This window comes from Zeugodacus cucurbitae, chromosome 4 (assembly GCF_028554725.1).
Source record: "Zeugodacus cucurbitae isolate PBARC_wt_2022May chromosome 4, idZeuCucr1.2, whole genome shotgun sequence".
In the NCBI taxonomy this organism is placed as follows: Eukaryota; Metazoa; Arthropoda; class Insecta; order Diptera; family Tephritidae; genus Zeugodacus; species Zeugodacus cucurbitae.
The window spans coordinates 59,403,193-59,417,759 of NC_071669.1; the positions used below are offsets into that span (position 1 = coordinate 59,403,193).

Here is a 14,567-nt window from a genome sequence, read left to right on the forward strand (position 1 = left end):
CATACAAAGAATATTAAAATAAATAAAGATTTGATTTTGTGCAACTAAACCACAAATAATTTAGCAATATATTTTTAGACAATTTTTATATGTATATTATTATTATTATATTTTTTTAATAAAACATATTATTTTTATGTATCAGGAAATCATATTATTTACAATAAATTGATGTACAATAACTTAATTTAACTCTATTAGTCATAACTACATAATAAATATAAATTTATGGTAGTTATCTCTAATTTATTGTAATATATTCGACTGCGGCGTTTTTGCATGAATTTACCCTAAAATTCCTCTACAAAAAATTGGTGTATTTTTAAACTCCACTAGATGTCGCTTTAAACACAAAATGACATTTCATTTGACACACTTTGAGACAGACGTGTCAATAGACAACGAAATGAAGATTGGTGTTTTGTTCGCGGCGCAGAATCATTTCACATTCTTTTTAATTTTAACGCAAAAAAATTACAAATCTTAAAACAAAACTATTGCCCCGTCGCGTAGGAAAAATACTAAATTCACCTGTTGTCATCTAAGAAGTGCATCAACAGAAAATTGTAAAATAACAAATCGAGAAAGTTTGTAAGTTAGCATGGCGGGGCAAAAATTCCAGTACGATGAAAGTGGAGGAACATTTTATTATTTCTTGCTATCTTTCCTCGCGTTAATACTAGTACCAACAACTATTTATTACTGGCCACGCAAGAAAAAAGAAGGTAAGATTTTTATTGAGATAGTAACTCCTTTTAAATTGATTCACTTAGATTTTCCTTTGCGTATCTGAGTTCAATGTGTAGAATACAGCAGTGTAAAATAATCGTCATTGACTAATTCAACAGAAACCTTAATAGCAGTCGACACGTTCTATTAAGAAACAGTGTCGTCGTACTTGGTGAAAGCGGCATATATTACCAACAACATCAAATTAACGCGATGTGTCAAGATCGGTGAATCGAAAGCCAAACTTAATAATGTGAAAAAGCCCGACTTGACGTATGACTGACTTATTAAGCGGACAATTGTATTTAATGAACGGAGGGCGGGGTGGAGAAATGTATATTAGATGCATTTATATTCTTGCCAAGTTTACACAGATATATAGCACATACACGCGGTTAAAAAGCTCTGTTAATAATTGTTATATTAAAACTACTTTAACTACTAGAGTTGTGTAGCTTTAACTGTGCTCTTATTATAGTTAATATATCCCATTTGATATTAAAGTACATACACAAATCTATTTATATGATTTACTATACATATATTTTACATTTTTTTATAGATGTTAATAAACTGAAAGAAGAATGTCTATGCCCAGATTGTATAAAGAAAAAGGCTATATTGGCCGCTGCAGAGCCCTATCGTATGCTGAAATCATTACTTATTAAATTGTGTTTAGTTTGTGGTTGGGCACTACTTGTATTACTCGCATATCGCGTATCACAATTTGATTATGAAATGGCCAGTTTTGATCCATTTGAAATTCTGCAATTACCCCCCACCGCCTCCATGGAAGAGATTAAGAAAACTTACCGTGAATTGTCACGCGTACTGCATCCAGATAAGCCAACTGGTGATGAAAAATCGTTCATGATGTTACGCAAGGCTTATCAGGCGCTCACAGATGAAACCGCCAAGCAAAACTATGAGAAATATGGCAATCCCGATGGACCCGGTGCTATGTCTTTCGGTATAGCGTTGCCATCATGGATCGTTGAGAAAGAGAATTCAGTATGGGTACTTGGTCTTTATGGCTTGATATTTATGGTAGCTTTGCCTTCTGTAGTGGGCATGTGGTGGTATCGCTCAATACGTTTTTCAGGCGATAAAGTTCTTTTAGATACCTCGCAAATGTATTTCTATTTCATACATAAAACACCACATATGTTATTAAAACGCGCGCTTATGATACTTGCTGCCAGTTTGGAATTCGATAAACGTCACAACTCGCAAGTCGTTGAAAGGCAATCGGACAACGAAGAAGTACCAGCGGTAAGTACAAAACAATGTCTTAAAAATACTTATAAATCAAATACATTTTTTGTCATTAGCTCATTCGACAATTGCCTAACCTTAATGAAAAATGCAAGGAGCACCCACTCTGCCGCATGTACTCGATCAAGGCACGCGCTATATTACACGCTCACCTCTCACGTATTCCTCTCAATCCAGAAACACTAGAGAAGGATCGTCAATTTATTGTTAAAAAGTGTCCATATTTAATACAAGAAATGGTATCCTGTGTACATCAATTAGTTATGTTGGCGTATGCCAGACGAGTCCCACGTCTTCCCAGTATTGAGACTATAGAAAATTGCATGAAAATGTCTCCTATGATTATTCAAGGTTTATGGGACTACAAATCTCCACTACTTCAATTACCTCATCTCACTGAAGATCAGCATCTTTACTATATCAACAAAAAGAGACACATTAAGAATTTACAACAATTTGCGCAGTTAAAACACGACGAGAGTAGGCAGCTGTTAAAGAGTCTCTCTGACTTTGAGTATGAAAATGTTATGAAAGTTTTAGGAAAATTACCACTGATTGATTTCTCAATTCGCTGTGAAGGTAAATAATATAACAACACAATTTAAATAACTGTTAAAATCGTATATTTTTCAATCAGTTATCGATGATGAAAATACAAATGTTGTAACTGCTGGCGCAATAGTAACTGTTACGGTAACGTTAGTGCGTAAAGATATGAAGACCTTATTTGGCGATGCGAAAGTACCAGAGAAACAAGGCATCAAGTGAGTACCTACCTCATTTTTTTTCTTAAAACTTACGACTAATAACAGCTTTACTAATGTAATTGATTGATTTTATGATTTGATTATATAAATTTTATAGGTTAGAATTGTATGTTTGTTCATATTCTATTTCGAATATACATATACAGTTGAACTACCATGACTCGAAGTACTCCATAATTCGAACTCTTGAATTGCCAATAGAAGTTAAATTTCATACAAATTACCATCTGTAACTCGGAAGTCTCGAAATTTTTTATGGATTATGCTGATTCGAGTTAGAGAAGTTCAACTGTATATATGTACTTCCATTGTATATTTTACGAAAAATTAATAATCACTTCTTCATAGGGATGAAGATGAAACAGCAGCCGGCGGTGGTGGCGATGAAGAGGAGGCTGCTGCCGCAGTTGCAGTACCAGCTAAAAAACCTTCTGCTTGGGGTAAGCAACGTAAGGGCAAAGGTGGTAAGGGAGGCAAGAAGTCGGCTAATAATCAGAAACGTAAAGCACCACCTGCTGCTGTTGCACAAAGCAAAGCTGCGGCATCTACAAATGCTGATAGTCACGAGCATAATGACGACTCTGATTCTGATGCCGATGCTAGCGATGTAGAGGAAAAGGATTGCTCGGGAGATGAGTCAGACAGTGACAAACCACAAAATAATAAGAGTGAGACATATGATGATGACGATGACGATGAAGCTTGGGAAAGACTACAAGCCAAGCTTAATAAACGTGAGAAGCTGGAGGGCAAATCCCGCATATCTCACACAGTACACTGTCCTTATTTCCCGGAAGAAAAACAGGAATATTGGTGGACATATATATGCGATCGTAAGTCACGCTCGCTTCTCACAGCTCCATACCATGTCACAAGTCTTGTAGATAAGGAGGAGATACAATTGAAGTTTACAGCACCACGTTGGCCGGGTCTGTACACATTTACAGTATGTTTAAGATCAGGTACGGTTAAAACAAGTTTTTAAACTTATATTGAATGCAATTAATTACAAGTACTATTTTCTGTAGACTCGTATTTGGGCATGGACCAACAGCAAGAATTAAAATTGGACGTTAAGAAAGCGCCCGTCCCACCTACAGATCACCCACAATGGGATCTTAGTGAATCGGAGCCTGAAAATAATGAACAGCATGAAAACTCAAGCGATTTCACGACTGATAGTTCCGAGGATGAGGGTACTGACTAAAAAAACCCTTAGCATATTAGTGTATGATGTATTGCAATTGTATAATGATCTTACAATACTTATAGTTCATTTTTTATACATTTTGGTTTTCAATTTTCTTACTTTCTTTTGTGTTTGAATTGTTTGGAAAAAATATTAAAGAAAAGATAAGAATTGCTGGGCGAATTCAAACTAAATACTAATAAACTATGATTAAGCATAAATTTTTAAAAGCATAATATTGCTATGATTTTTAGAAAAAATAGTTACCTATTCAAAGAGAAAAATAAAATTAAAATTGTAAGAAATCCAAAAATATTATATAAATCCGACGAAACTTTTACTTTTTGAAAATACAAACAATTTTTGCTAGTTTTGTATTACACATTGAATCCAATTATACAATTAAAAATCGACACATTGAAAGCAAGAAAAATATAAAAAAATGTTTAATAATGTAAATTATTAAAATTTATTGAAAACAAAAGAATCAATTAAATTATCATTTAATAGCGGTCATCATTAGTATAAAGAAATCATTAATGAAATAAATACATACAAACGGTAAAACAAAACATTAGTACAAATGAATACATATTTATTCAACTTAAAACACAATGTTTATTGACTGATGAATGTATATATGTATGCATGTATAACAGTGAATTGGTTTAATTCGCAGCTGCACGCTTCTCGCTCGCAAGTAAGTCTTCCACTTTAGAATTGATGACAATATCCCTTTGTGGTCTTGATTGCGGCGCCCTTTCATTGTCGACCATTTCATACTGACAAAATGTAAAACAATTATTTTATAATAGAAGAATGTAGGTAAAACAGAAAAGGAATAAGTAGTAAATAATTACAGGGAGTGTGTTGAATTGTGTTTACTACGTTCAGTGCTTTTCGGTGATTCATGGTCGCATTTACAAGTAATGACTAATGAAGTGCTTGGGGATAATTCCAAAAACCAACATAAAGTGAGGAGGAACTAAGGATGGTGCATTTCTTAAATAAAAATGAATTAACGTAATATAACCAAAAGGTAAGCAGTCGATCGCATAAGGGATTTATCTTAATTTTAATGTTATTATCACTATTCATTATTATCGTGATCGTTGCTGGCATTGTCCTCCTCAACATCATCAACTGCAACTTTTTCCTTATCAATATTTTCTACCGCTGAGCTTTTTTCTTCTTCTTCTTCGTCATTTTCTTCTTCGCTCGTCACGTTCTCTTCGTTTGCAGATTCATTATCATCATTTGATTCTATAATGTTTTCCTTTTTATCTTCTTCTGATTTTACACTCTCTTTTTCGGGAACTTCATTATTATCATCTACTTTTTCAGCATCATTATTATCAACATTCTCTGCATCATTATTGCCGGTGTTATCTGTTTCTCCACTGACGTCTGCTTTTTCACTTTCATCCACTTCATCCTGCTCTTTGTCTTCATCATTATTTTCTTCCTCTTTTTCAGCTACTGGCTTGGCATCTTCTGATTCATTGCTGTCGATCTCTGTTTCATCTTTGTTATTACTTGTTTCTTCGCTTTCCGTATCTAATTTTGTTGTTTCATCGTTTTTAATGTCTTCTGTATCCTCTTTCAAAGTATCTGTTTCCACCGCGGAATCTTCAACTTCAGTGACACTTTCTTCTTTTATCGTGGTCTCTTCCGTTTTATTGTCGTCGGACTTCGATTCACTCTCTGTTTTAGCTTCTATTTCCTCACTGGAATTATCTATTGTTGAGCAAATTTTTTTTTAAATATTTGTTTCTAATTTTATGCATTTTCAACACTCTACAGTAATATTTTTACATTTTACCTTGCGCTACTTCCGTTTCGGCTGTGTCTTCAGTATTTTCACCCTCTTCTGCCTTTACACTTTTTTCATCTTCGTCGGGTTTAGTTTCCGCTTTTTGTGTCTGATTTCATGATATCAATGATATGTTTACAAAGCCGTTATAATTGTTGATTGGGGTATTTTTCAATGAGAGGGAAAAATGCACATACATACATATACATATATGTATTATATTAAAAGTGGACACAATTGGTATACTCAATAGCTAATCGATAGCTAAGCAATGCAATGGACGTGCTATTAGCGAAGCATTAAAAGTAACGGTTTAAATGTTTGTTCACAAACCTCGGCCGAATCGTCTTCAGCATCATCTGGTTTTATAGCATCATTGTTTGACTGTTCCTCAGTCGCTTCTTCTTCTTCTTCTTTTGCAGTCTCTCCTTTGTGTGGCAAGTTAGTTAGTAACTTTAAAGTTGGTTTACATTTATATATGTATGTAGTTTACCTATAGATTTGTCCGCCTCCGTATCGGCTTCGACTGTTTCATTTTTGTCTTTATTTTCATCATTTTCTCCTTCCTGCGCTTCACTCTTCAGAATCATAATCAAAAATTATTTAGTGTTTTTTGTTGGCAGTTAAGTATAAATGCTCGGAAGCTGAGAAAATTTTAATTGGCTTTGCAGAGCTCGCTAGACGACAGTTACACAAAACATGCAAACAAAACGCGTTACACACAAGAACGCTTACGCTTACTATAAATACATATTAAATTATTAAATCCAGAGCAGCGCGTAACTGTTTAGATTTTGGAGCACTTTAATAATTTAGTTGCAGTTTAACTTGAGCGCTGAAGCTGCATATAATCAACGAATTGGTGGTATTTACCGCCAACTCACCCAATTCGTCTCAAACACCTACAATGGGAGGCATTTGCCACCCACTCACAAAGCCCTACTACCATCACTACAACGCCGCGGTGCGATTATCTCACTCAAAATGTAGACAAAAAGTAGAAATTCGATTTTTTTTATAATTATATAAATGTATTTTACGTTCTTTACATATGCAGTTGTATATAATATACATAATTATGTATATTGAATTAATTCCTTCAATTTATTTCACTAAGCATGTTTCGCTTTCAACCACTATGGCAAGTGTAAATAAGTGTCGTACGGGTATGGGAGCATGTGTTTATATGAGGAAGTTGTTTACAATCATTATTTTCATAATAAGTAGGGACTTTTTTTGCTCTTAATGTTTTCATTTAATAATAGGAAAATTTTCGCCTTTTCCTTTAAGCTTCCAAATAACAATGCAACATTGATTTGTTGTAATTATTTTAGGGATTTCAATTCATGACTACTATTTCCCCTGCTTTGTGACGTGTGTTCAATTTCGCATTTTCCAAGTTTATTATTCTATAGTGATGACGCCGTTGATGTTGTTACTATACTACATTATATGTATATGTATATGTTTATGAAATACGAAACAATTTCGCTTTCATGCAACAAATTTATCACTTATTAAATACCTCCATATAAACCAAATATTGTGTACAAAATTATTTTTATATTTTAGCAACTGATGACAATCTCTCGGTAAAACACTTATTAACGTATGTATGTGCATACGTATGCTCATAAAGAGAATATTACATGCAATTAATAGAACTGTATTAAATGGATGATATTACATCAAATAATTATTTAAAATAGTTATAAACTATTTGAAGCGCAATCAAAAAATAAAAAAAAAAACTAAAAAAAAAAAAATAAAAACAATATTTAATTTGAAATGTGAATATGAAACTAAAAACTTCCACTTGGTGTAAAATACAAACTAAAAGTGGTTTTCATGAATATAAAAATAAATAAAAATAAATAAAAACTATAAAGGACAATTTAGTCAGCTTTACCACAACCTGGTATATACATATGTATATTATAATACACAAATTTTAAATAATTCAAATAGAAAATCTTTCTATAAAAGAACCGATTTACCTATGCATATATAGGTGTTCATTTTTTATTCAGAAAATTCAAATTAAGCACGAATACCAAACTACAAAAAGTAAAAAAAAAACTGAATTTTTTGTGTTAATTTAACTTAGACAAAATTCAAAGTGTATGTGTATGAAAAGAATTGTGTTTTGTGTACAATAGCCGCCTTTTCCATTACATATAACTTTATAGTTCTTTAATTTACAGAACACAAAAATTAAGAGAACTTTTCACAACATTTTCTACTCCGTTGATGTTAAACTAGGCTGTCATACGAGAATCAAGTAAATTTTAATCGCGAACTTTATGAAAGTATAAATACGGCTGTTGTCTTTTTTCATAAACACAAGCACAATTGCTTATTATATCATAAAAAAAAATTAATTATGAACTAAAAATCGAAATAAATACATATGTATGTCTGTCATGTGCGAGCATATTATTTTTCATACTTTTAGTTAGTTTACATTGCTTACGCTTTCATTTTTAATTTTCCATTAATTGCTGGTGTTGTTATTTGCACAGTAAAAAAGTGTTAAATTATAAATAATATTATTGCAGAAATAAAAACAAAGTAAACATAAAATATAGTAAAAAAAGGAATAATGTGAAAATTAATGTATTAAATTACATAAATATATATGTAAATTATGTTTGTTAATGCTATTACGCTAAACTAGTGCATTACTTTTATTTGCTTGTCGTTAGCAATACTTAGCGCTTTGCGTTTATATATTTATTTGCAAAAAAGTCGACTGTTCAAACCTCAGCATTCTTGGTCTCGCTTTCACCGTTTGCACTATCCGCAGCATCGGCGGGAGCTGCTTGACTATCGTCAGCCGCTTTAGCAGTCTCATCACTTTCGGCTTTTTCCTCGACATTCTCTTTGTTCTCATCATCTGCTGCTTTTACCTCACCATTTTCCTGCTTCAGTTCCAGCTGAGCACTTGAAACAGCTGTCGTATCGGCCGGTGCCAGCTTCAAGAATTGCTCTAATGTATCGATTTCATTGGCCAAATCAAAGGCATCATAATCCCCACAATATTCTGTCTCGTTGAATATTTGCGGTGGCAGTGGATGTCTTGGCTCTGGGTCGCTGACTGTCGCACCATTGCTGGTCGACTTTGTTTGCATTAACTCTTTTTCGCCTTCTTTGCCCGGTTCTGTAATGTCCACAGTATCATACTTGATATTCTTGCTGTCCAGAATCATCAAAACGCGTTGCTGGCGTTTTTTGACCTACAAATTAAAAATGTATGAATATGTGTTTATGTTTTTGTGCATGCTCAATCAAAGATCTACTACCGAATAAAAGAGGGCTAGAGTAGGGAAAGAGTCATCAAAACGTTTTAATGAGTCATTATATGTATTTTGTGAATACGTTAATATTGAAATTGATAAGTTTGTATTTGCATAGATTTAAACAAAAGTGATATTTCTACTTTTTACTTCAGTCAATGAACTTTATACTAATATTGTTTTATACAAAAATTTCATTTAATGCACTTATAAGTTTAGATACATTTTTAACGATATAAATAATAAATTTGAATTAAAGTTGAAATTGAAGTTATGATTACGACTCAGGTAAGCTAGCAGTCTAAAATGTAGTATATATGTATATGTGTATGTTCACGTGTATACTTCTATGATATCAGTAAGGAACAAAGAATTTCGTTGTGACAATATTTTACATTTATATGTGTTCGATTTCTGCAAGATATATATGTATATCTATACACAAGGCATATTGTATATTTAAGACAAATAAGCTGATTAGATAACAAATATTATCAAAATCAAGATATGTCGTCACAATCAAAATTAGAAAGTATTGCATATTTCATGTCAAAGCATACATAGATTTACAGACGCGAAATTTCCAATACACAAGATCGGTCATTAATAAGAGTATCAATAATAATACAAATATTTAACAATTATTATTAAATAATGTAGTTTACACACATAGTGTATGAAAAAACTCAAAGCAATAAATATTAAAAAAACCGGTTTGAGCCACAATTATACAAAAGATGACTTAATATTTGCGACTTAAAATTATTCAATTGAGAATAAAAATACATAAAATTGCATTTCCATTTGTACTCTGTATATTTTCACCAGGTAATTTTTGAAAGTTGTGATTTATAAACAGGTACCGAAACATGTAGGAATGATTTACTTGCTTACATACATTTGTATACATACATATAAGTTACCAACATACTGTATGCCCCTTTTACCTTTACAATTTAAAGATGATGGCACGTAGGCATATAGCATTTATGATTCATAACAAATGCTTGTCAAACAATGAACTTAACTTAAGAGCGTAGGCATACTATAATATATGCCGACACATATATTAAGTGACAAATTGATTCTACATTGCGAAAAGAATGATAATTATTATTTCTTATAACCTAATCAGCTTAGATTTCTATGTAATGATTTTCGTCGTATATCATATGTATTGTTGGTTTAGTTTAACAGGTGGTATCTTTAAATAAAAACCAGAAGTGACGACCAAAACACCACACATCTTAAAATGATGGCAAACCACCACAAACACCTTAACAGTAGCGACCATGCATGCATAAAATTTGATCGTTCGCCCACAAGAGAACAAACCAAAATCCACTTGACATTTAAACTGAATGCACTAAGTTCCGTGTGTTTGTCGTTCACATATCTAGTATATGTTAGAATTTGTTGTTGAAATCATACAATTGCTTTTATGAGTTAACCAATGAAGACTTGAATCACCTCACAGTTAAATGGCCCTACGCCGGAAAAATCTTTTGTCTTTTTATTTGCACATTAATTATTTTGTCAAGTTCTGGGCAGCTAGCCCCACCCGCATACTACATTTCTTTTATCTCCAACATTATTAGCACTTTAGAACCATATATATTATATGCTTACCTCTTTGTTACCGGACATACCGCTTACATAAACCTTTAAGACCATTTTTAACTTTGGATTTGTAAACCGATTTAATTAATTGCAAATATTTTTAGAAATTTTTTAATTTCCTCGACGTCCACTTTTCTTTATTTTCGTCACTGTTGCCGTTGCTCTTGCCGCTCCCGTCGTTGCTATCGATGCTATAAACTCAACTGCGACTCTGCGTTGCTGATTTGCTACTTGCTTGACCACTATCGCCGTTTCTATTTAAAACAAATCGAAATTGCAAACTTCGGTACTTTAAATTATTTTTATTGTTAATTAAATAAATACAGTTTTCAATACTAAAATATTTATTATAATTTAACAATGAGAATACACTACTCTTTTAATAAAAAAATTCGAATCCCTTGCGACGACAAAGTAATACACAAAATTGTTGACAACACTTTTTACCAGCTGTTCGAAATCAATCTGCCTTAGTATTGCCGGATCTAAACAATTTCACAATTTATTAGGGCATGCTGAAAATTTATTACAATATTTTGTATAACAGTTATATACTTACGTTGCAAACGTTATTTTGCTATACTTTAAAAAATCCTTTACTCTTATAATTTCATAAATAAATAGTTTGAAGATTTATTTGAATATTTTTATTTACATATTATACATATATTATAGTTCGGTTTTCTTCTTTGCATTGAAATGTCTTTTAGCAAATGTCTCACCTACAAGTAATGGTACTACTAAACTAGCTTCTGCATACACCTTAACTGGTGTCGCATCTTTGCGTATTTTGCCCCAAGATATCGCCTCATCTGGACGTGCACCACTATCACTGCCATCGAATTCCGATGCTGTGTTTATAAAAACTGAATAATCGGCTCCATTTCTCATCAAATTTGCATTGCATATGTGATGCTTTATGATACCGCCACCAATTATGATCATTCCAGAATTAGTGGCTTTTACAGCCATAGTGTTTAGTCGTCGCAAATCGGACAAAATATCTACCACCAATCCAGGGTGACGAAAGGAGTGGAAATACATCATGTCACCTAGGCTACCATCGGTAAGAGCTGGGCAAAATACCGGTATTTTATGTTTAGCTGCCCAATAATATATGGAGCTAGTATCGTTTATCCTTTCCCCAAGTCGGTGAATAATACGAGAAGGTGACCAAATCGTACCTTTCGTTTTTTGCTCTTCGACCATTTCATCAAGTAGAGGCATGAGCCAATCTTCAAACTTGCAATAGTTATCGTTCGGAACAAGTAAATTACCTATACGATTTATACCCCGATCACGTAAATCTCGTCCAGGCAGTTCGAATGAGCCCATGTATGTGGGTGCTAGACATTTAATAAAGTCTTCCTCAACTCCACCCGCTGTCGTCACTACACAATCGACCATTTGGTGTTCAACTAGGAATCGTAACGTTTCGCGTAAACCTGACGATACCAGATTAGATGTGAACCCAAGGAAAATGGTGCAATTATGTTTTCGTCTTATGAATTCATCTGTTTCATGCAAATCAGCTTCTTCCGGCTTAAGTGGCTTTTGCCTACAATCAAGCTATGCATATATTAAAATACATCTAACTATACATGCCAAATTATTAACATTACCATTTTGTTGATTTCTCTTATTGCCAATCCAAGATTAGTGGCTTGAAAGCCCGTATTAACATACGACTCCAATAATTTTGAGTAGTCAATTCCTTGATTCCAATCATAGCCCTGAACAATGGGAGTGTTTTCGGGTATATTTTCACTTCGTTTCAGCACCGCTTCTTTAGCGATATCTGGTTCAGAGGACATTTTTCTATCGTTTAAAACTTTAGTACACTAAAACTATTAAACTGAAATAGGATATCAAAGAACTTTATAAGAATTATACTTTGTTTTGATTTGATTTGAATGTTCGAATTTGGAAATCACCACATGCTTGCGAATATGCGAGGGTTGACGCTGTCACAAAATATAAACGCAACCTTCAATATAATTATTAAAGCTGGTAACAATGCCGTTTAAGAAATACAATTAATATGCGATATTATAAAATAAATATGTGAATTTATTTGATAAATCATTCAAAAATAATCTCTATATATCATTTCAATTTCGAATATTAAATTTGACTTGTAATGTATTAAAAGAAATATTTTTTCCCCTTGTAATCGGAAGATTTTTATATTGCACATAATAAACGCAGAACGGCAACACTACAACCCACTTTTTGGCATTTGCAATTGAAAGTCAAAGATTTGGAGAAACTCAGAAAGGAACAAATCTATATAGAATAATCGAAAAAGATTTGTGGTGTTGGACTATTGGAATTTTAAGTAAAAGTTTTACAAAGTGTACATTAGTGGAAGTTTTGTTCGAAATTGTAGGGACATTTATAGCACAGTGCGGAAAAAACGCATCATCACAATTAGCAACAACAAATTGTGCCAGCGCCCCAACTCCGACCCTCTGGCGATATCTTCAATTGCAGTATTTAATTGCAAACTTATAAATCTAAAACAGCAGAAACAACAACAAAGAGACTGGTAAACGCAGTAAAAAGAAAAAATATTAACATATTTACATTGTGAGAAAAATACGGAAGTGTACGGAGGAGCAACAGTAACGTTATGATCAAATTGTTTTCACTGAAACAACAAAAAAAGGATGGCGAACAGTTGGCTCGCACCGGGCAGCAAAAGAAAGCATCAGCCGCGCAGCTACGTATACAAAAAGGTAAAGATTATTTAAAAACAATAAGTATTGTAAATAAAAAGCAATAATTTCCATAGTTTTTTAGTATGTTTTTAAAGAATTCGGCTGAATAGAGATTTAGTTATTTTTTAAATAATTAGCATATATTTTTATAATTTATTTGTCTTTCTATCATATGTGGAAAGTTTTATACTTGTAACAATTCCGCACATACTATTATTAACATTTGAGATCTTGTAAAATTTCTACTTACTTTGTTTTCTTAATTTTATTAACATAAAATAGTTAAATCTTAATTCAATTGCATGCAAAGAGTATGGCTCTTTTCTAATTGGAACTAGGTCTAATATCTGAAATTCATATACGTTGTTAACAATACTAAATCAATTTTAATTCTATACATATATTTAGACATCAACGAGTTAAACCTGCCGAAAACATGCGCCACAGAGTTTCCCGATCCAAACGATTTACTCAATTTTAAGTTAACGATTTGTCCAGACGAAGGTTTCTATAGAAACGGACGTTTCGTCTTCAGTTTTCGTGTGGGACCCAATTACCCACATGAACCGCCAAAAGTAAAATGCGAAACACAAGTCTACCATCCAAATATCGATCTAGAGGGCAACGTTTGTTTAAATATTTTGCGCGAAGACTGGAATCCAGTACTGACAATTAGTTCTATTGTTTACGGATTACAATTTCTATTCTTGGTGCGTTCAACCAGTGTATTCTATGAACCATTCATACTAGACATTTGATTAGCTTACATTTAATCCAAATTATATAACACTTTACAGGAACCTAACCCGGAAGATCCACTGAATAAGGAAGCAGCAGATCAATTGCAGTCAAATCGAGCGCTATTCGAACGCAATGTTTTAAGAGCAATGCAAGGTCATACTGTGGGTGATACCCAGTTTGAAGCATGCCTCAAGTGATACCGAGAATCAACAATTTAATTTTAGGATTAGCGTCTGCCTTCTCAACTTTATAATAGGTTTTGGTGGGCGTTTTTATATTAATTTAATTTTCAATATTAATTAAAGAAGGAAAGCAGCAAGTTAATTTGATTTAATTTATTTGTGTTGTTTATTTTAAGTCCACACCAATTCATTGGTGAAAATCGTAAGTAGAATATTTTGTATAACACATTTACGA

The 14,567-nt window shown here is 32.8% G+C and overlaps 4 protein-coding genes across 4 annotated transcripts; 2 read left to right on the forward strand and 2 right to left on the reverse strand.

Moving 5' to 3' along the window:
• The first annotated feature begins 371 nt into the window (after nt 1-371).
• On the forward strand, nt 372-4,074 carry Sec63_1 (translocation protein SEC63 homolog). The gene is made up of 6 exons (XM_011197329.3): nt 372-725; nt 1,292-2,001; nt 2,061-2,583; nt 2,642-2,768; nt 3,120-3,733; nt 3,800-4,074. The coding sequence occupies exons 1-6, from the start codon at nt 602-604 to the stop codon at nt 3,976-3,978; spliced, it is 2,277 nt and encodes a 758-aa protein (XP_011195631.1). The 5' UTR covers nt 372-601; the 3' UTR covers nt 3,979-4,074.
• On the reverse strand, nt 3,979-11,020 carry Sec63_0 (serine-aspartate repeat-containing protein F). The gene is made up of 7 exons (XM_011197327.3): nt 10,699-11,020; nt 8,536-9,009; nt 6,267-6,351; nt 6,107-6,201; nt 5,783-5,882; nt 4,821-5,697; nt 3,979-4,742 (listed from the first exon to the last, which is right to left on the reverse strand). The coding sequence occupies exons 1-6, from the start codon at nt 10,741-10,743 to the stop codon at nt 5,051-5,053; spliced, it is 1,446 nt and encodes a 481-aa protein (XP_011195629.2). The 5' UTR covers nt 10,744-11,020; the 3' UTR covers nt 3,979-4,742; nt 4,821-5,050.
• Nucleotides 10,697-12,783, reverse strand: LOC105220809 (probable deoxyhypusine synthase). Its single transcript, XM_011197326.3, has 2 exons — nt 12,312-12,783; nt 10,697-12,258 (listed from the first exon to the last, which is right to left on the reverse strand). Exons 1-2 carry the CDS (start codon nt 12,501-12,503, stop codon nt 11,359-11,361), a joined length of 1,092 nt encoding a protein of 363 aa, XP_011195628.2. The 5' UTR covers nt 12,504-12,783; the 3' UTR covers nt 10,697-11,358.
• A 125-nt stretch (nt 12,784-12,908) lies between these two features.
• LOC105220808 (nedd8-conjugating enzyme UbcE2M) lies at nt 12,909-14,484 on the forward strand. Its single transcript, XM_011197325.3, has 3 exons — nt 12,909-13,427; nt 13,818-14,119; nt 14,207-14,484. Exons 1-3 carry the CDS (start codon nt 13,322-13,324, stop codon nt 14,345-14,347), a joined length of 549 nt encoding a protein of 182 aa, XP_011195627.1. The 5' UTR covers nt 12,909-13,321; the 3' UTR covers nt 14,348-14,484.
• Nucleotides 14,485-14,567: the final 83 nt, after the last annotated feature.